Here is a 20480-nt window from a genome sequence, read left to right on the forward strand (position 1 = left end):
AGAAATGATACAAATTAGTTTCATGCTTTGACAATGAATAATCCTTCAGTTTGCTTAATGAACTTTAAAACAAAATGTTCATTTTGAGTATATTAATTTTTGGAAATATATTTTTATGCATTTTTCTAATATATCTTAATAAGCCACAATCACAAATACAAATTACCCATTGCTTTATGATATATTCACCTTTTTAGGAGAGTAATGGCTGGAAGGAAGGAGGGTACTCACTTGTTGTACTTTAACTGAGTTAAAGATAGATAAGATGTTGCTTTTTGGTGAGAGTTGTTTGTGAAGATGTTGCTTGCTGAATCATTTATCTGGTTGTCTGAAGGCAGAATTTAGATTGATAAATGTGAGAACCTATATTTTTAAAAAGCTACTTTAATATTTCTAGTTGATATACATTTAAAATTATAGTTTCATGTTTGTATTGAAGAAACTGGCAATTTAGGATATAATTGTTACTGAATAATTTCTTAGTTTTTGCTGGCTCATCATCAAATGAATTTTGTTTTCTGTGTTATTTTATTCTATTTTCAACATCGACTGTCTCAGCTATTTTATTTTTTGTCTTTTTCCCCGCGGTCTGTATAAGACTCTCCAGCTACCATTGGCTATTGCTCACTGCCCAGGTAGCACTCAGGACTACTAAAATCCCAGATCTTGCAGCGTGTTTTACTGTTTGACTTGATCATTTCACACTTTACATTAGAATTATAGTAGTAGTTCTGAAGACCACTACAAACAGAACCAAATATTTCTTTAGGTTACCCGTGACAAGTGTGAGAAGTATTCCCAGAGGGCAGGGAACTTGCTGCTCAATTATCAAAACTAAATGATGACAGCAGTTGCAAGGATGACTGAAAGCATAAGGAATCCCTGGCCTTTTTATGCTTGAATCCTCTGGAATAAGAAATCACTGAACACTGCTTCCACGGGGTGTTAGCAAATTTGGAAAATACTGGATTAAAGGAGGCTAAACAGGTGTGTTTATTTGTTAACAGAAGAACTTCTGTAAATAATATGTATATGTCAGACACATAGTACAAATTCAAGTATGTATATCTGAAATTGTCTTAACTCCAAATATCTAAAGAGGCATTTCTCAAAATTGGTACTTTTTGTTACATTTTGGGGAAATGTTAGCCAGACCATTTCTGTTGAATTTCAGAATGGTCCTAGTGTTTCACATGTTTGAACACATGTACAAGCTAACTTCTCGCTTTGGCACTGTTGTTGAAGGTGGATTCTAAATAAAGAGAATCTCAAAGCACAGATCATCCTTGGAGTAGAATATCAAGTTACATAATACATGTGTTTCTGTATTTATCATGGTGTCTTTTCCATGCTACCTTAACTTGCAATACCGTAACTTGCAATACAACGCTTATAATCTTATTTTTCAATGTTGTGTATTTTAAGTTTTTTTGCACTTAGTTTTTATAAAGTTAATACATGTTTAGTTCAAGGTAATGTCCTTACCAATTTAATAAAAGTAATTTGTTTTTTGATTGTATGTTCATCTTTATAGTTATTAAAAAGATAAAATCTAATATTTTGAAAATTATTTATTGTGTTAATTATAGGCTTTCTGAATATTAAAAAATTTCTGTTGTTATAGCTTAACTATGTATATTTAAAACATAAGTTGCCTGATCTTTTACTAGAATAATACCAAGTATAAAAAATATGTTAAATATTTAAAATATATTCTGATAGCATAATATTGATAGTTTTTTCTTTGTATTTTTTCATGCTCACAGGTTATGAGCGGTGATAGTCAGCAGATACTTCCTCATCCTGTCCTCTCATATCCCCAGCTTTTTCCTCCCGTTTTGCTCCCTAGGTTAGGCTAATTAGGTCCACTAGGTGGCAGTGGATCCTACCAGTTACAGCTAGTATATATAAAATTAGCTATTGAGAAGGCCATCCCAGAGTACCTATTTTCTTTAATTACATTGGTTGTAGGGCCAGCTGAAGGAGTAATTGTTTAATGAACTGGTGGGTTGTCAAATACACTGTATTCTATGACTGAAACTAGCAATTAATGTTAGAAACGCCATTATCTATCGCAACATCTTACTTATATACTATTTCATGTTAAATAATGTATTTTTTAAAGATTTATTTGTTTATTTGAAAGTCAGAGTAACAGAGAGAGAAACACACAGAGAGAGAGAGATCTTCCATCCACTGATTTACTCCCTAAATGACCACAATGGCCGGGGCTGTACCAGGCCAAAGCCAGGAGCCTGGAGCTTCAACTGAGTCTCCCATCAGCTCAGGCACTTGGGCCATCTTCCACTGCTTTCCCAGGCTTATTATAAGCAGGGAGCTGGATCGGAAGTACAGATCCAAGACTCAAACCAGTGCCCATGTATGATGCCAGCATTGCAGGGGGTGACTTAACCCACTCCACCACAGTGCCAGTCCTTAAGTAGCATGTTTTTTATAATGTTTTAAATTGTCATCATTACTACAGTTGGGCAGCATTTATTTTAATCTTTTGGGGGCCTATACATTTGTTGTTTCAATGCATTTTACTTGTTATTATTCCTTTTTTGTTGTTGTTGTTTTTTAGATTTTATTTATTTATTTGAAAGGCAGAGTTACAGAGAGGCAGAGAGATCTTCCACCCGCTGGTTCACTCCCCAAATGGCCACAATGGCCGGAGGTGGGTCGATCCGAAGCCAGGAACCAGGAGCTTCTTCCAGATCTCCTACATGGGTGTAGGGGCTCAAGGACTTGGACCATCTTCTACTGCTTTCCCAGGCCATAGCAGAGAGCTAGATTGGAAGTAGAACAGCGGGGACTAGAATTGGCACCCATATGGGATGTCAGCACTGCAGGCAGCGGCTTTACTCACTACACCATAGTGCTGGCCCCACTATTCCTATTTTACAGAAATCAGGGTTCTGAGAAGTTAAGTAATTTGTGATTTAGCTAGACAATATCAAAGCTAGAATTTAAGTCAGGACTGTGACTCTGACCTTACAATCCTAATGCTGTAACATTGCTGCTGATAAAGTAACAATTCTTTTTTTAGGTGCCATATTAGCTTTCATGTTAGGACTGTTTCATATGCCACTGGATGAATGTGAAGAACTTTATCGAAAACTAGGATCAGATATATTTTCACAAAATGTCATCGTTGGAACAGTGAAAATGAGCTGGAGCCATGCATTTTATGATAGTCAGACATGGGAGAAGATTCTTAAGTAAGTTATGGTGATTCTTTTTTAAAATGTTCTAATTATAAATATAAAATGTACAGATTTTAATTTGAAAAATAGAGAAAAATATAAAGAATATTAAATTATTAATCACACTAATTAGAGGTAACACTTGCTGTTTTAGTGAGTCATATTCTAGTCATTGATTTTTTGGTTTCATGTGTGTGAGATTTGCATGTAAAAGTTACAATTTCTTCCTTGAAAAAGTGACAGACTAGCATATTGATCATATTTGCATCTTATTGTTTTTACTAAACATATTAATCTGTTCTCAAGTCATTCGTGACAAATCATTTCTTTACAGTTAATACAATACCATAAAGTAGAAAGTTAGTCATGCACAATCCTATTATTCAGTCATAGACCTTATAATATATTTCCTTCTGATTTTTGACAGACATATATACATTTCAAAATACATTTTGTATAATTGAAATTATAAATTTGTGTTACTCTTTTCCCAACTTTATTAAAATCTCTTTGACACATTTTTTTTGAAATTTTTTTTATTTATTTGAAAGCCAGAGTTAGCAAGGGAGAGATAGAGAGGGAGAGATAAAGAGATACCTTCCATTCACTGATTCACTCCCCAGATGGCTACAACAGCCAAGGCTGTACCAGGCCAAAGCCAGGAGCCAGGAGCTTCATCCGGATCTCCCACATGGGTGGCAGAGGCTCAAGTACTTGGTCTTGTGCTGCTTTTCCAGGCCATTAGCAGGCAGCTGGATTGGAAGTAGAGCAGCCGGGTTATGAAGTGGTACCCATATGGGATGCCCGCATTGCAGGCAGCAACATAGTCTGCCATGCCACAATGCTGGGCGCCAGCATTTTTTAAAATGTGCTTTATTCTATAGTATGATGGTGCCATATTTTCTCAGCCATTTCCATTTTGGATATTTAGGATATTTATGATGACCATAATTTTCTGTGATTTTGAAAATTACTGTGATAGGACACTTTATGTTTTGTCCACATTATGAAATATGTCAGTATGTCAGTTTAATTTTTATTTACTTGTTTTTATTTATCTGCAGAAGCTCAGAGACAGAGAAATCCCCCATCTGCTGGTTTATTCCCCAAATGTCCGCAACAGCCAGGGCTGGGCTATGTTGAAGCTAGGACCCAGTGACTCAATCCAGGTCTCCCACATGAATGGCAGAGACCTAAATACTTTAGCCATCACTTGCTACCTCCCAGAGTGCACATTAGCAGAAAGCTGGAATTGGAAGCAGAGCTGAGACTCAAACCCACGCACTCTGATATGGAATATTGGTGTCCCAAGTGGCATCTTAGCCAGTAGGCCAAGCCTCCCCTCCCTGAGGCCAGTTTATCCAGTTTATAAGAAGCTTAATTATTGGTCAAATGTTAGTGTGTTTGAAAAATATATTATTTTATGGGAAGTAGAGAATATATTAATAGTAAAAATAATGTGATCACTATTAACATGGTGAGATATTTCTGGAATTTCCTTTTTTAAAAATTTTTTTATTTATTTATTTTTTGACAGGCAGAGTGGATAGTGAGAGAGACAGAGAGAAAGGTCTTCCTTTCACCCTCCAATGGCTGCCACGGCTGATGCGCTGCGGCCGGCGCACCGTGCTGATCCAAAGGCAGGAGCCAGGTGCTTCTCCTGGTCTCCCATGGGGTGCAGGGCCCAAGCACTTGGGCCATCCTCCACTGCACTCCCTGGCCACAGCAGAGAGCTGGCCTGGAAGAGGGGCAACTGGGACAGAATCCGGCGCCCCGACCGGGACTAGAACCCGTGTGCCGGCGCCGCTAGGTGGAGGATTAGCCTAGTGAGCCGCGGTGCCGGCCTGGAATTTCCTTTAGATAAACAACTGTATGTGTATGTGGTTATGAGTGTGTATGTTTTCATCACCTTCAAACAATTGGGACCGTATATGTAGTTTTATATCCTGCATTTTCACTTAGCTTTGTCTCATAAATTATTTCCCATGCCTTTATTGGTTTTTGAAAAACCTTTTAATGATTGTTTATTCTTCCATTTTGTAGATGTACTATTTTTTTTTTAAGATTTATTTATTTTATTTGAAAGGCCTAGTTACAGACAGGCTGAGGCAGAAAGAAAGAGGTTTTCCATCTGCTGGTTCACTCCCTAGCTGGCCACAATGGCTGGAGCTGCTCCAATCCAAAGACAGGAGCCAGGAGCTTCTTCCAGGTCACCCATGTCGGTGCAGGGGCCTGAGCACTTTGGCCTTCCTGCACTGCTTTCCCAGGCCATAGCAGAGAACTAGATTGGAAGTGAAGCAGCTGGGACTCAAAAAATTGGCGCCCTTACGGGATGCCAGCACTGCAGGCAGCAGCTTTACCTGCTACACCACAGTGCTGGCCCCGTATTATGTTGTTGTTTTTCTTTTTTTTAAAGATTTATTTATTTGAAAGGCAGAATTATAGAGAGGCAGAGGCAGAAAGAGAGAGAGAGAGAGGTCTTCCATCCACTGATTCACTCCCCAGAAGGCCGCAATGGCTGGAGCTGTGCCAATCCAAAGCCAGGAGCCAGGAGCTTCTTCCAGGTCTCCCATGTGGGTGCAGGGGCCCAAGTTCTTGAGCCATCCTCTACTGCTTTCCCAGGCCATAGCAGCGAGCTGGATTGGAAGTGGAGCAGCTGGGACTAGAACCAGCACCCATATGGGATGCTGGCACTGCAGGCAGCAGCTTTACCTGCTACACTACAGCACTGGCCCCCAGATTATGTTTTTATTTAATTCCCTTTTGGAAAGAAAACTATAGTTCAAAATAAAATTTTGATGGATATCCTACGTCTCTACTTAAATCTCTTTATTTTTTTAAGTTAAATTTTGGAAGCAAGTTTTGGGTCTGAGAACAGACATGTTTTCAGGATCTTCATACATGGGGCCAGTGCTGTGATGTGGTAGGGTGGGCCTCCACCTGTGGTGCCAGCATCCCATATGGATACCTGTTCATGTCCCAGATGCCCCTCTTCTGATCTAGCTCTGTGCTGTGGCCTGGGAAGGCAGTGGAGGAAGGCCAAAATAATCGGGCCCCTGCACCCACATGGGAAAACTGGAGTAAGCTCCTAGCTCCTGGCTTGAGATCAGCCCAGCTCTGGCCATTGTGGCCATTGTGGGGAGTGAACCAATGGCTGGAACACTTTTCTCTCTGTTTCTCCTTCTGTGTCTGTAACTCAGCCTCTGAAAGAAAGAAAGAGGGAAGGAGGGAGGGAGGAAGGAAGGTTGGATGGATCTTCATGCATATATAACTGAATTATTCTTCAAAATAGTTGTCCGGAGGCAGATTTTTGGTGCAACTTTGGACACTCGCATCCGTATCAGAGTGCCTGGGTTGGATTCTTGGCTCAAACTCCAATCCAGCTTCCTGCTAATGCACATCCTGGGAGGCAGGCAGCAGGTTGGCTCAGGTACTTGGGTCCCTACCACATATGGGAGACCTGCATGGAGTTCCAGGCTCCTGGTTTCTCTCTGGCCTGACACCAGCTATTTTGGGCATTTGGGGAGTGAACCAGTGGGTGGAGGCTTTCTCTTTGTTTTTCAAATAAAAAATAATATTAATCCAGATGTGCTAACTCACTCATTGACCAGCATCAGTTTGTATTTATCTTTACGAAATAAATACCAAACAATTTAATTTTTAAAACTTGGGGCTACCACTATGGCTTAGTGGGTAAAGTCACTGCCTGTAGTGCTGGCATCCCATATAGGTACCAGTTTGAGTCCCAGTTACTCTACTTCTGATCCAGCTTCTTGCCTGAGAAAGTAGTGGGAGATGGCCCAAGTGCTTGGGCCCCTGCACCCTTGTGGGAGACCCTCGGCCCAGTTCTGGCCATTGTGGCCACTTGAGGAGTGAATCAGAAGATGGAAGACTCTCTCTCTCTCTCTCTCTAACTCTGCCTGTCAAATAAATAAAAAATCTTAAAAAAAAAAAAAACTATCGGTTTGAGATGTTTTGAAACTGGTATTTCAGTTTATATTGCATCACTTTGATTACTGGTGAATTTAGATGCTTTTTAAACTTTTAATTATATTCTTTTTTGGTGAATATTGAGGTCATCAACCTTGCCCATTTTTCTGTTGGAATATTTCTCATTATATTGTAAATGTTAATCATATATTGGCCTGCGCCGTGGCTCACTAGGCTAATCCTCTGCCTTGTGGCGCTGGCACACCGGTTTCTAGTCCCGGTCGGGGCGCCGGATTCTGTCCCCGTTGTTCCTCTTCCAGGCCAGCTCTCTGCTGTGGCCTGGGAGTGCAGTAGAGGATGGCCCAAGTGCTTGGGCCCTGCACCCCATGGGAGACCAGGAGAAGTACCTGGCTCCTGCCATCGGATCAGCGCGGTGTGCCGGCTACAGTGCGCCAGCCGTGGCGGCCATTGGAGGGTGAACCAACGGCAAAGGAAGACCTTTCTCTCTCTGTCTCTCTCTCTCACTGTCCACTCTGCCTGTCAAAAAAAAAAATGTCAATCATATATTGAAAATGCCTTTTAATTATTTTTATTATATATAGGATTTTTAAAAAGATTTATTTTATTTGTTTAAAAGGCAGAAAGTGTGGGAGAGACAGAGTCTTCCATCTACTGGTTCACTTCTCAGATAGCTGCAACAACTGGGGCTTGGCCACTCTGAAGCTGGGAGCCAGTAGCTTCCAGATCTCCCAAGTGAATGCAGGGGCCCAAGCACTTGCACCATCCTCTGCTGCTTTCTCAGGCACATAGCAGGGAGCCAGATTGGAAATGGAGCAGTTGGAACTCAAACCAGCACCCATATAGGATGTAACCCACTGTGCCACAATACCATCGCCTATATAGAGGATTTTAAAATCCTTATTTAGTCAGATCTTTTTCTTTAATGAGTTTTAACTTTACTTTCATGTTTATAAACTATTTTCTATCCTGAAACCAGGTAATTTATTTTATAATCCTAATGTTTTATTAGGTGTATATTCTTTAAAGACTTATTTTAAAAGCAGTGTGACAGAAAAAAGAGGGTAGGTGAGAGAGAGATCATCTACCTGCTGATTTACTCCCCAAATGAAATATTCAGGAGTTTGGTCTGGTCCAGGCCAAAGCCAGGAGCCTAGAACTCCATCCTGGTCTCCTCTGTGGGTGGCAAGGGTCCAAGTACTTGGGTCATTGTCCACTGATTTTCTGGGTGCATTAGCAGGAAGCTGCCACTGGGATTCGAACCAGCCCTCTGAGATGAGATGCCAGTATTACAAGTGACAGCTTAACCCACTATGCTGCAATGCCAGCCCCTATTAGGTTTATATTTAATTCTTAAGTCACCTGAAATTTATGTTGATCTATGTTGTAATGAGATCAAGCTTTATTTTGTTTCTCAAATATTAAATACCCCAGTACCACTTGCCAAGTATTTTCTCCTTTTTTTCACTGATTTGAGATCCCTCTTTTGTTGTATTAAATTCTTCTGTACATTACAGTCAATGCTCAAGTTTTTGTTTTTCTATTGATTTATGTTTGTATACATTCTGTAAATTTAATTGTTGTACCTTTGTATGATGTCTTTATATCAATACAGCAAGTCTTTTGTTCTTACTTCTTGTTTGTAATTCTCTTAGCTCTTCACTTAACTTTCAGAATGAACCTTTGATTACTTTTATTGCATAAAAAATTCCACTGATATTTTGAGGAATATTGACATCTTTAGAGTTGTGAAATCTTCCCATCATTATTGTATGTTGGCTGCTTTTCAGTCTTGTATTTTATTTAAAAAAATATATATGAATTCTCATGAAATCATAAAATCATGATACTTTCTAGTAACAATTTTTAATGAAGGCTTAAACATTTAGTGTAAAGCCAGCTTCTCTGCTCTGAAATGCTTTTTTCATTTAGTTACTTAGAAAGTACCTTCGTGTGTATGCATATTTTGTTTCTTCCCCTTTCAGAGATTTTTATTTTTGGTCACAGCACTGATAAAATAAACTTCATAAGTGTATTCAGTACCCCTACCTCCCCACCCCCACTTTCTCACTCAGCGTTTGCTGCAAAACAAACCACTCCAAAACTCTGGCTTAAAGAAGTGGTGATTTCGGCTCAGAGTTCTTTGGTCTGCCTGGGCACTTCTGTTCTTGCCTGAGCTCATTAGGCTGGCTGCAGAGAGCTCAGCAAATATGCCTGGGCCAGCTGGGTCTGTGTCTCTCACCCCCTGCCCCTCCACATGGCCCTTCTCATCCCAGGCCTCATTTCATCATCCCCGTGTCAGGGTTTCCCGAGGACAGGCCCCAGTGCAAAGGCATTTAGCAAGCCTTGGTTCAATTGCATGTTTGCTGATGCCCTGTTGGCCAAAGCCTCTAGAACTGAGGATGTATGTGGAAAGGGCCTCTATACAAATACATAGAGACCAGGAAGCAGTGATGTATTGGGGGCTATTACTGTCATATTCTACCACAACTGCCCTCTGGCCTTTTTTGATATGAAATTTTCTTTGCGTTTATTGACAGCACTTGTGTTTTTTTTTTTCTGATAATGATTTTATTTATTTATTTGAGAGGTAGAGTTACAGAGAGAGAGAGAGAGAGGTCTTCCATCCACTGGTTCACTCCTCAGATGACCACAACTGTCAGAGCTGGGCTGATCTGAAGCCAGGAGCTTCTTCCGAGTCTCCCATGTGGGTGCAGGGGCCCAAGTGCTTGGGCCATCTCCTACTGCTTTCACAGGCCACAGCAGAGAGGTAGATGGGAAGAGGAAGAGCTGGGTCTTTATCCGGCACCCATATGGGATGCTGGCACCACAGGCAGAGAACCTACCACAGTGCCAGCCCTGATTTTGTTATTTTGTAGGTACTGTTTTTAATCATAGCATCAGTAGAATCTAGGAATTATAAGGATTTTTTAAATTATTTTCATGTTTCTCTGAAATAAGCAATTATCATTCCTAACTCTCTGAATTTATAACCTGATTCATGAAAGCATCTTAGCTGTTTGATCATTACAATATTTAAATACAAAATAAATATGAACTTTACTTAAAAATGTGAATGCAGTATGCTCCCAAAATTTCTGTTTTAGTTTTCCAGCAAGAGTTCTAGGAAAAGATAAAGGCCCATACAAAGATAAAACTCCACCAGCTTCTTGCAGAGGAAACAGATCAGGTTGGGAAGGACAAGGATTACATTCGCTTTGGGAAGCACTGCACACTGATGTTTATAAAGCTTGGAAAGGCTACATCATGAAGCAGTTTATTAGTATTTCCTTTGTGTGAGATTCCCTAACGTTCTAGTTGAGAAATGGGAGTCATATTTGAAAAATGTCTTTAGAAAAAATGGCTTTACTCTTGAAGAGAGTTGGTAAAGCCGGGGCAGATTCATCGTTTTTAAGTCTAGAAGAAGTCTGCGCTGAAATAAAATTCCCTGTTCATGAAAATTGCCACCCAAGACCATTTCTGTACTGTTCTAGTGATTTAAATGTCAACTGAGATGATTTTAAAAGCAGTTTCTTGATGACACTGTTCTGTACTACCTGCCGAAACAAGGTTAATGTCTAAATGTCCTGACCTGGTTTGTTGGGTAAGTGACTAGTGTGGATGCAATTCTGCAGTCTTAGCACAACTCCATTATCCTGTCAGTGGGACCCCGCGAATGGTTTCTTGTGCCTCGTGCCTTTACCCTGCGGGTGTCCTGGCTCTGAATACGTTGCCATGCCACCTCTCGGTGTCTTTCTCAAGCTACACTTCTGCATCTTTCCCCATTATTGCGGCCTATATTGATAGCTCCGTCTCTGAACTGTGGGTGCTTCCAGTTTGAATCATAGATGAATAAATAGCTCTGTACTGTTCCCTGTTCACTAACTGGACCAGAAGCCTCCTAAGGATATTCTTGGACTTCTTTGTCCCTTCTCGCACTTTGACAATGCTGTGGGCAGGCAGTAATTGCCTGGTATATGTTCCCCGATTGCTAGGAGATAAAATTATGTTAACATTCTTTATTCTCCTTCATTTAAGGGAGAGGATGGGATCTGCACTAATGATTGAAACGGCAAGAAACCCCATGTGTCCTAAGGTAAGCTCTGAGTCTCTTACATACAACCCTTCCATGGAAATGAAGGTCTGTGAGGGCCCTTTTCCGAGAGTACTTCAAAAAGTTCATGGAGAATGGAATTTAAAAATGAATCTTGGTGCAGTTTTTTTTTTATTTTTTTAAGATTTATTTATTTATTTGAAAAAGTTACAGAGAGAGGAAAGGCAGAGAGAGAAAGAGAGAGAGAGAGGTCTTCCATCCGCTGGTTCACTCCATAATGGCTGCAACAGCTGGGAGCTGTGCTGATCTAAAGCCAGGAGCCAGGAGCTTCTTCCAGGTCTCCCACATGGGTGCAGGGGCTCAAGGACTTGGGCCTTCTTCTACTGCTTTCCCAGGCCAGAGCAGAGAGCTGGACTGGAATTGGAGCAGCCAGGAATCAAACTGGCGCCCATATGGGATGCCGGCACTGCAGGCAGTGGCTCTACCAATAAGCCACAGTGCCGGCCCCCCATAATTGTATTTTAAAGTCCATGCGTACATAGTCTTTTCATAATACACATTTCCATGAACATTTTGTAGGCCACTTGGGTGAAAGAAAATTCTTTGGAATTTCTTCTAGTGGATTATATGCTAATTCCTTCTTCCGTGAAGATAAAGAATGCAATCATTAAACCTTTTCTGTATCCAGTAAAAGTATAATAAACACATAAGAATGTGAAAAACTAGGACTAAAAATAAGAAAGATTTACTTTATCACAATTATTTAAATTAATTCCAGTGATTTAAGGAAAGTTATGGCATTTTTTTCTCTTAGATTTTTAAAGAGAACTTTATGTGCCTCCTGTATATTTGTGTGTGTGTGTGTGTGTGTGTGTTTGATTAGATTAATGTCCAAATGGAATCCCGCTTTTAAAAAATGTAATGTCACTTAGATACATCTCACTGTGGCTCCCATTCACTTGTTTATTTGTTTATTCCTAGTGATTTCAGATTTGCTTGAGTTCTGTTCTCTTTAATATTTGATTTAGGAATAGAATTTCTGTACCTTGGAAACCCAGGCAGCTTGTATTTATTCTCAGATGACAAGCTATAGCCATGAGAAATCATGTAACACTCTGTTCATTCCTAAACTCTGGCATAGTAATACATTTATTGATCCTGGAAATATTAATTATATATGCACTGTGCCATGCACCTTGGGCATGTTAGTGAGCAAATACATAGATTTATTTATTAGCTCCATAGGGCAGTGTAGGCAAAATGTAGATGTCACACAGATAAGATATAATTTCCCTGAAATCAGTGCAATTGCTACAAAAACAGTTGGTTGAAAGCATATATTTAGAAGGACCTAAGGGAAGGCCCCTGAATGGAATCTTTAGTAAAGGGAATGACCTGTGGAGGAGGAGGTGTGGAGAATTCCCAGGAGCAAAAGGCTTCCTGAAGACTAGAGGCTATGGGTGCAAGGGCGGTGTGTGGAGTGAGGCTGGAGGGTGAGCAGGTCAGACCACACAGGGCCTCGCAGGTATCAATAAAGAGATGACTGAGCTCTCTGGGAGAGCATCCTCGGGTGTAGTCTGCATCACTGTGTATTCACCTGTATGTCCAGGGCTCCTTTTTCATTTGCTTGCTTTTGAATTGTGAAGCTGTCATTAAAAAAAAAAAAAAAACAGAGTGAGTGTGTGGAAGCTTCAGCCACCTCAGAAACTAATTCATCATGGTAAATGGAGCAGCCACCCAAACTTGTCTTAATTAGCCCTTAATATGTACTCATTGTAGAAAATCCCTCCAGATTATTGGTTTGTTTTGTTTTGTTTTGTTTTGTTTTTTGGTTTTTGGTGTTTTGTTTTGTTTTGTTTTGTTTTGTTTTTTGACAGGCAGAGTGGACAGTGAGAGAGAGAGAGAGACAGAGAGAAAGGTCTTCTTTTCCGTTGGTTCACCCTCTAATGGCTACCGCGGCCGGCGCATTGTGCTGATCCGAAGGCAGGAGCCAGGTGCTTCTCCTGGTCTCCCATGGGGTGCAGGGCCCAAGCACCTGGGCCATCCTCCACTGCACTCCCTGGCCACAGCAGAGGGCTGGCCTGGAAGAGGGGCAACCGGGACAGAATCCGGTGCCCCGACCGGGACTAGAACCTGGTGTGCCGGCACCGCAAGGCGGAGGATTAGCCTAGTGAGCCGCAGCGCCGGCCCTTCCAGATTTTATTGTATGGCTAACACTTTTCCAGGGTGGCCCAGAGACATACTTGAATTACTCTCAGGAATTTGGGATATAACTCTTTTTTTTTTTTTTTTTTTTTAATTAAATAGCAAGTAAATAGGCTCCCAGCAGGGCTTAGCACAGGACACTAGCAACTTCAGCCTCAGCAGTACCTTCCAACTTCTTAAGTTTGTGTCTCGGATCATTAACAAATACAGCACATTTTATAAAATTCAGCTGACAGCGATGCAGTCTGAGACGCGGGGTGGCTGACGTGGTTTTTTAATAACTGATCTGGAAGTCCCAGGAGTTTGTGTAATGATGCAGCTCGGCTTTACTGAAGTACAGATGCTTTCAAAGAGCACAGAAACAAAGACACCGTAACGACCCCATGGAAATAGCATAGTGTCTCATGTCTAAGGTGTCAGCCGTTGAGACCAGCACTGCGCCAGTTATTATTAAAGGTCTGGAAATAGATGCCCTCCTGAATGTCTTTTTAAATTATACAGTCAAGTACATCTCTTCTTATTGTTCCTTTAAAATACATGTCTCAGAATTCTCTCAGTACCACAAAGAAATCAGCTACTTAAGAAAGATGTGGTTCCCTTTGCTCAATGTTTTATTTGTTACTCATTTACCATGTTCGATAGAGTTGTAGATTGTTTATTCATACTACTAAATAGTACTTGATGTTCACAGATTGCAAAAATTGCTGCTAACTGTGGTGGTCTTCACTTTTTCATTCACCAGGTAGCTGCTGTAAGCACCATAGTAAACCGAGGGTCAACGCCGAAAGCTTTTGTGTTCCGGAACTACGGTCACTTCCCCGGCAGCCAGTCTCATTACCTGGGAGGCTGTCAGTACAAGATGTGGCAGGCCATCAGAGCCTCCTCTGCTGCTCCGGGCTACTTTGCAGAATACGCCCTGGGAAATGATCTCCATCAGGTACGTGGGCCTGTGTGGCTTCCCTTTGCATGTGTTCCGGGATTCAGGGACTCAGCACTGACCCAGCGTCGCTGCACTGCAGACGGGTCAGCCAGGGAGACGTCCGCATTTCCACACCCAAAAGATGTACAACTCAAGGCATTTGCTCTTCTTGACTGAATAAGACTCTTGACTTGAAAGCATGTTTTTCAAAAGTTTTTTTTGTTTTGTTTTGGTCTATTCAGTATGATGGAATTCACTGTATTATGGTCATCTTAATGAGAGAAAAATGAAGCTGGATGTAGGATTAGCTTTCCAAACATAAAAACAAAAAATAAGGGGCAACCCTTTGGCGCAGCAGCCAAGATGCTGCTTGGGACGCCTGCATCCCATATCCGAATGCCTGGATTAGAATCCCAGCTCCTCTCCTGATTTCACGTCCCTTCTCACGCGCACCCCTGGAGGCACCAGATAGCAGCTCAAGTACTTGAATACCTGCCTCCTGTGTGGGAGACCAGAATTGAGTTCCTGGTTCCTGGCTTTGGCGTGGCCCAAGTCTCAGCCATTGCAGGCATGTAAGGGGAGAACCAGCAGATGAGTGGTCTCTGTCTTTCTGCTTTTCAAATCAGTAAATAATAAGAACTTTAAAAACGAAGAATGTATTCCTAAAATGCAGAACCCAGTCTGACAATTTTGGAGGGCCTGTTTTGAAGGAGAGGACATAATCGTGAACACTCATTAGGTTAGCTATGTGCCAGACAGATGTAGTGCTTTCTATGTATTGTCTCACTTAGTTATCACTACTTACGAGGTGGAGAGTTTGTGTTACACTAAGGAATTAGAATCCTAAGAAAAGCTAAGTAACTGGATTGGAATCCCAGCTCTCAAGTCATAGACTTAGGATGCTATTGTAATTACAGCTTCTAAATTTGTGATTAAATTATTTGTATAGTATTATGTCTGATAATTTTTTCTTTTTCTGTTGCATAGACTCATTTACTTAAAAATTTTCTCTGACAATTTGCCCCTGATTATTTGTGGAACTCTTAATTCATAACTTACTAAACGGTAAAAATGAAGTCAGTAAATCTTTTGAGTTGATATTTCCAAAATAAATATTTTTTATTATTTGATATCCCACTTAAACTCAGTCTCATTTGATGGAGAGAGTAATCCTGTGCTCTCTAATAATGGAAATGTATATGCTCTGTTTATTTATTTGCTATTAAGATATCTATTGAGAACAATCTAATATTTTTGACAAGGATTTTTCAGATAGCATTGAAAGCTCATACATTAGTATTCTGCACCAACTATATTTATAGGCTATATAAATTTTAGAACTTTTTAGTGGATAATTTTAATTTACATGTGTCAGTGTTGTAATAACTAAAATATTCCCTATATTTTGATTGAAAAGCCTAGTTATATTCTAACATATCATTGTAAGCTATCCCATTATCTTTTTATTTTTCTAAAAGTAACGTCATACTCTTTGTACTGCAGGGATTAAAATAGAATTCATTTTGTCTTTGGAGTGAGTTCAAACTATTTCTTACTTTGTCAGGTCAGTCATTGTTGAATTATGGAAGGCATGTCCCCTTCTTGCCTTTCCTTTTTACTTCCACCCTCTCAGGGCAGAAAGTACTGGCTGTTCAGTTTCTTTCTTTCTTTGATTTAAGGATTTATAGTCAAGATTAAATTTTTATTTTAATATTTAGTTTGCTGGGGTTTTTTTTTAAAGATTTATTTATTTATTTGAAAGTCAAAGTTGCACAAAGAGGAGAGCCAGAGAGAGAGAGAGCTTTTCCATCCACTGGTTCATTCCCCAGTTGGCTGCAATGGCCAGAGCTGCACCAATCTGAAGCCAGGAGCTTCTTCTGGGTCTCCCATGCGGGTGCAGGGGCCCAAGGACTTGGGACATCTTCTACTGCTTTCCCAGGCCACAGCAGAGAGCTGGATCGGAAGTGGAGCAGCCTGGTCTCGAACCGGCACCCATATGGGATGCCGCGCTTCAGGCCAGGACGTTAGCCTGCTGTGCTACAGCACGGGCCATATTGCTGGTTTTTTTTTTTTGTTTTTTTTTTTTTTAAGATTTATTCATCTCTTTGAAAGTCAGAGCTACAGATAAGGAGAGGCAGAGAGAGAGAGAGAGAGAGAGAGAGAGAGAGAGAGAGAGAGAGATCTTCATCCACCAGTTCACTCCCCAAATGTGAACAGCCCCCAGCTGGGGCTGGGCCAGGTAGAAGCCAGGAGCCAGGAACCAGGAGCTTCATCTGGGTCTCCCACATTGGTGCAGGGGCTCAGACACTTGGGCCATCTTCTGCTACTTTCCCAGGTGCATTACCAGGGAGCTGGATTGGCTGTGGAGCAGCCGGGACTTGAACTGGAGCCCATATGGGATGCTGACTCTGTGGATTGCAGCTTTACCCACTACTCCATGCACCAGCCCCTAGCTTGCTGCTTTTAACAGCTGTTTCCCCCTGTTCTTTTTAAATTCTTACTGTGTCATAATCGAATAAATAAATTAGACAATGTGTCTAAAATGTAATAGAGCTTATAAGGTATTACTTCAAGGTGGTTTTTATCCTATGAACTTTCAGCTACACCAAATAGTAACCAAAGTCTTAAGTAACTACATTTAAGGATCGTGTTTCCAGACTTCAAAAGAAGCTATTTTGGTCGCTCTTTATTTAGGAGTAAATAGTTCTCAAGTTTCTGTTGATTACATATAACAAACCATATTTAAAACTAAAATATGGGAACTGATGTTGTGGCATAGTGGGTAAAGCCACCGCCTGTGATTCCAGCATCCCATGTGGCTGTCGGTTCTTGTCCCTGCTGCACCACTTCTCATCCGGCTCTCTGCTAATGGCCTAGGAAAAGCAGCAAAAGATGGCCCAAACATTTGGGTCCCTGCCACTCATGTGGGAAACCAGGGTGAAGCTCCTGGCTCCTGTCTTCGACCTGCCTCAACCCTGGTTGTTGTGGCCACTTGGGTAGTGAATCGGCAGATAGAAGATCCCTCTCCTCTCTCTCTCTCTCTCCGTCCTCTCTCTGTAACTCTTACTTTCAAATAAATAAATCTTAAAAAAAAATATGGTTCGTATTATAACCTACTCATCATCCTAAATTCTTTGAATAATTACATTCAGTATTTCCAGTCTCTTTAAAAATCCCTTTTAACTGTCATGTCTGATTTATGTTTAATGTAATTTACTTCACATCCTTTCCGGAGTCAGGTAAAATATAAATTATAGGTTAGTGACTAGACTAGATGGATGGGGAGATTTCACTCACCATTGACTATAAAAAGAATATTATTACAATATTTACAAAGTACATTACCTGTTCTAGAAAATTGGAAAGTGGGAATAGTTCTTTTTGATGAGCTGCAGTCCCTCCCCACTACCCAAGTAGCAGCATAGAATTTATCTTCAAATAGTATTTTTTATACAAAATTACCTCATTTCTCCTGTTTCCATCTCCACCTTCACAATTGTTCATCCCCTATCTCTAAAGAAAGAATCCAGTACATTGGTTTGCACTAAAGTTTTGATGACTGATTCTAATGTATTATTCTTCTTAGGCTTTATTTACATTTTAGAAGGTTATTTTCTGAGTTTAGAAGGTATTAATCTAAAAAATAATTATGAAATTTCATTTAAATATTTCAGATAAAGAGAGCTTTCAGCAGAAAGAGGCTGCCTCTCACTTGCCAAATTATACCTGTGCCATACCACAATTTGTCATTTTCATTATAACTGAATAGGAACATAGTGCTTAACCAATGCCAGGCACTCTGCTAGCCATGAAGGATATAAAGGTTTTCAGTTATAGCTAGTATATTGTTTGTGTTTCCTGGGTCCTACCCACACAAATAGCCCAGGTTAGGGGCTGGTGTTGTGTCATATCAGGTTAAGCTGCTGCCTGCAACACTGGTGTCCCATATGGCACCAGTTCAAGTCCTGGCTGCTCCATTTCTGATCCAGCTCCCTGCTAATGCACCTGGGAAAGCAGTGGAAGATGGCTCAAGTTCTTGGACCCCTGTACCCTTGTGGGAGACCTGCAAGAAGCTCCTGGCTCCTGACTTCTGTCTGACTTCGACCCCTCCCTGGCTATTGCCATCATTTGGGGAGTGACCCAGTGGATGGATGATCTTTTCTATCTCTCCCTCTCTCTCTCTCTCTCTCTAACTCTCTAACTCTGCCTCTCAAATAAAAAAAAAAATAGTCCAGGCTCCAAAATATAAGCATAGTCATATAATGAAATGAGAAATTCAGTAATAGAAAGATAGGTGTGTAGGCTGGCACCGCGGCTCACTTGGCTAATCCTCCGCCTGCAACGCCAGCACCCCGGTTCTAGTCCCGGTTTGGGTGCCGGATTCTGTCCCGGTTGCCCCTCTTCCAGGCCAGCTCTCTGCTGTGGCCCGGAAAGGCAGTGGAGGATGGCCCAAGTGCTTGGGCCCTGCACCCACATGGGAGACCAGGAGGAAGCACCTGGCTCCTGGCTTCGGATCGGCGCAGCACGCTGGCCATAGCGGCCATTTGTGGGGTGAACCAATGGAAGGAAGACCTTTCTCTCTGTCTCTCTCTTTCACTAACTCTGCCTGTCAAAAAAAAAAAAAAAAAAAAAAAAAGATAGGGGTAAAAAAGAATTTTTGAAACAACTCAGAAATAAAAAACTCAGAAAAAAAGGCAAGAAGATGAGATAATCAGGAGGCATTGACCTTGACTAGTGCTTATTTTCTAATAGATGCTGTGATTTAAAATGATGAAATATATACATTAAAAGCAAGAAAAAGTATATTTACATTTTAGGCTATTAAGCATATATAAATGTAGTGTACTTAAAACAGAATCCTGACTGTGTATTTCTTTGAGAGACAATTGGTAAATTATTTGATTTCATTTCATTTTTAAAGATTTTTATTTATTTATTTTAACGGCAGAAACAGAGAGAGAGAGAGAGAGAGAGAGAGAGAGAGAGAGAGAGAGAGAGAGGAGGGAGAGGGAGGGAGGTTTTCCTGCTGATTCACTCCCCAGATGGCTGTAATGGCCGGTTCATTTTACTTTTGAAGTCTGTGCTGCTTCAGCACTTAACAGTGTGCATGGCACATACCAAGTCCATAGTAGTTGAATAACTGTAAATTTGAATAGTTGAATGACTGGGACGGTCCCAGGAGATGCCACAGATGTGACATTGCCCCGGGACTGCTCCAGGAGAGCAGGCTGACTGCTAGCAGGGCTTTAGGGACAGCCGTGCTTGCCCCAGACCTTAACTGCTCCACCTTTTTGATGAAAAGTGGGCAGATTTGAAGGAACAGAAAACGTCTGGTGAAACCATTGGAAACCTGGCAGTTTTAAACTCTGGGGTTCATTCTGTTAACCTCATTTGCCTTTCATCTCTTCTGCTATTCTGATCCATGCTTAAGGTCTTTTATAATAATGAAAGACTGTTTCCTCTAAGATGCCCATTGATTTCAAATCATACAGAATTCAACAACTGTAGAATTTAAGATAAAAATGCTTTAGTCACAAAAATAATGCTTTTGCTATATTAAAATTAAAAGTGTTACCTCTGTCATGGACCAGGTATCATTCTAATGTCATATTAATTAAAACAAAATTGAGGCCGGCACCACGGCTCAATAGGTTAATCCTCTGCCTGTGGCGCCAGCACCCCAGGTTCTAGTTCCGGTCGGGGTGCCGGATTCTATCCTGGTTGCCCCTCTTCCAGTCCAGCTCTCTGCTATGGCCCGGGAGTGCAGTGGAGGATAGCCCAAGTCGTTGGGCCCTGCACCCGCATGGGAGACCAGGAGAAGCACCTGGCTCCTGGCTTTGGATTAGCACAATGCGCCAGCCACAGCGTGCCAGCCGCAGCGTGCCAGCCACAATGGCTGAGGGTGAACCAATGGCAAAAAGGAAGACCTTTCCCTCTGTCTCTCTCTCTCTCACTATCCACTCTGCCTGTCAAAAATAAAAAATAAAAAAAAAGAATTAACTTAAAATTCGTACTTGAGAAAACTTGTAGGAAATAATTACTACCTACATTTAAGGAATCCGGTAGATTTTCACAAAGTTAAACAGTTCAGACCTGTTTATAAAGGTAGCTAACTCTATAAAAGTAGCTAAATTTAAAAATAGTTCCA

The 20480-nt window shown here is 41.0% G+C and overlaps 1 protein-coding gene across 1 annotated transcript in view; it reads left to right on the forward strand.

Moving 5' to 3' along the window:
- Nucleotides 1–20480, forward strand: part of PNPLA8 (patatin like phospholipase domain containing 8) — a gene marked incomplete at its 5' end in the record, with an annotated part of 47781 nt that overhangs the window by 16558 nt on the left and 10743 nt on the right. Inside the window, 3 exon segments of the mRNA NM_001171272.1 lie at nucleotides 3050–3221; nucleotides 11193–11250; nucleotides 14156–14350. Of these exon segments, the coding sequence (NP_001164743.1) occupies nucleotides 3050–3221; nucleotides 11193–11250; nucleotides 14156–14350 (425 nt within the window).

This window comes from Oryctolagus cuniculus, chromosome 3, assembly GCF_964237555.1.
Source record: "Oryctolagus cuniculus chromosome 3, mOryCun1.1, whole genome shotgun sequence".
Classification (NCBI taxonomy): domain Eukaryota; kingdom Metazoa; phylum Chordata; class Mammalia; order Lagomorpha; family Leporidae; genus Oryctolagus; species Oryctolagus cuniculus.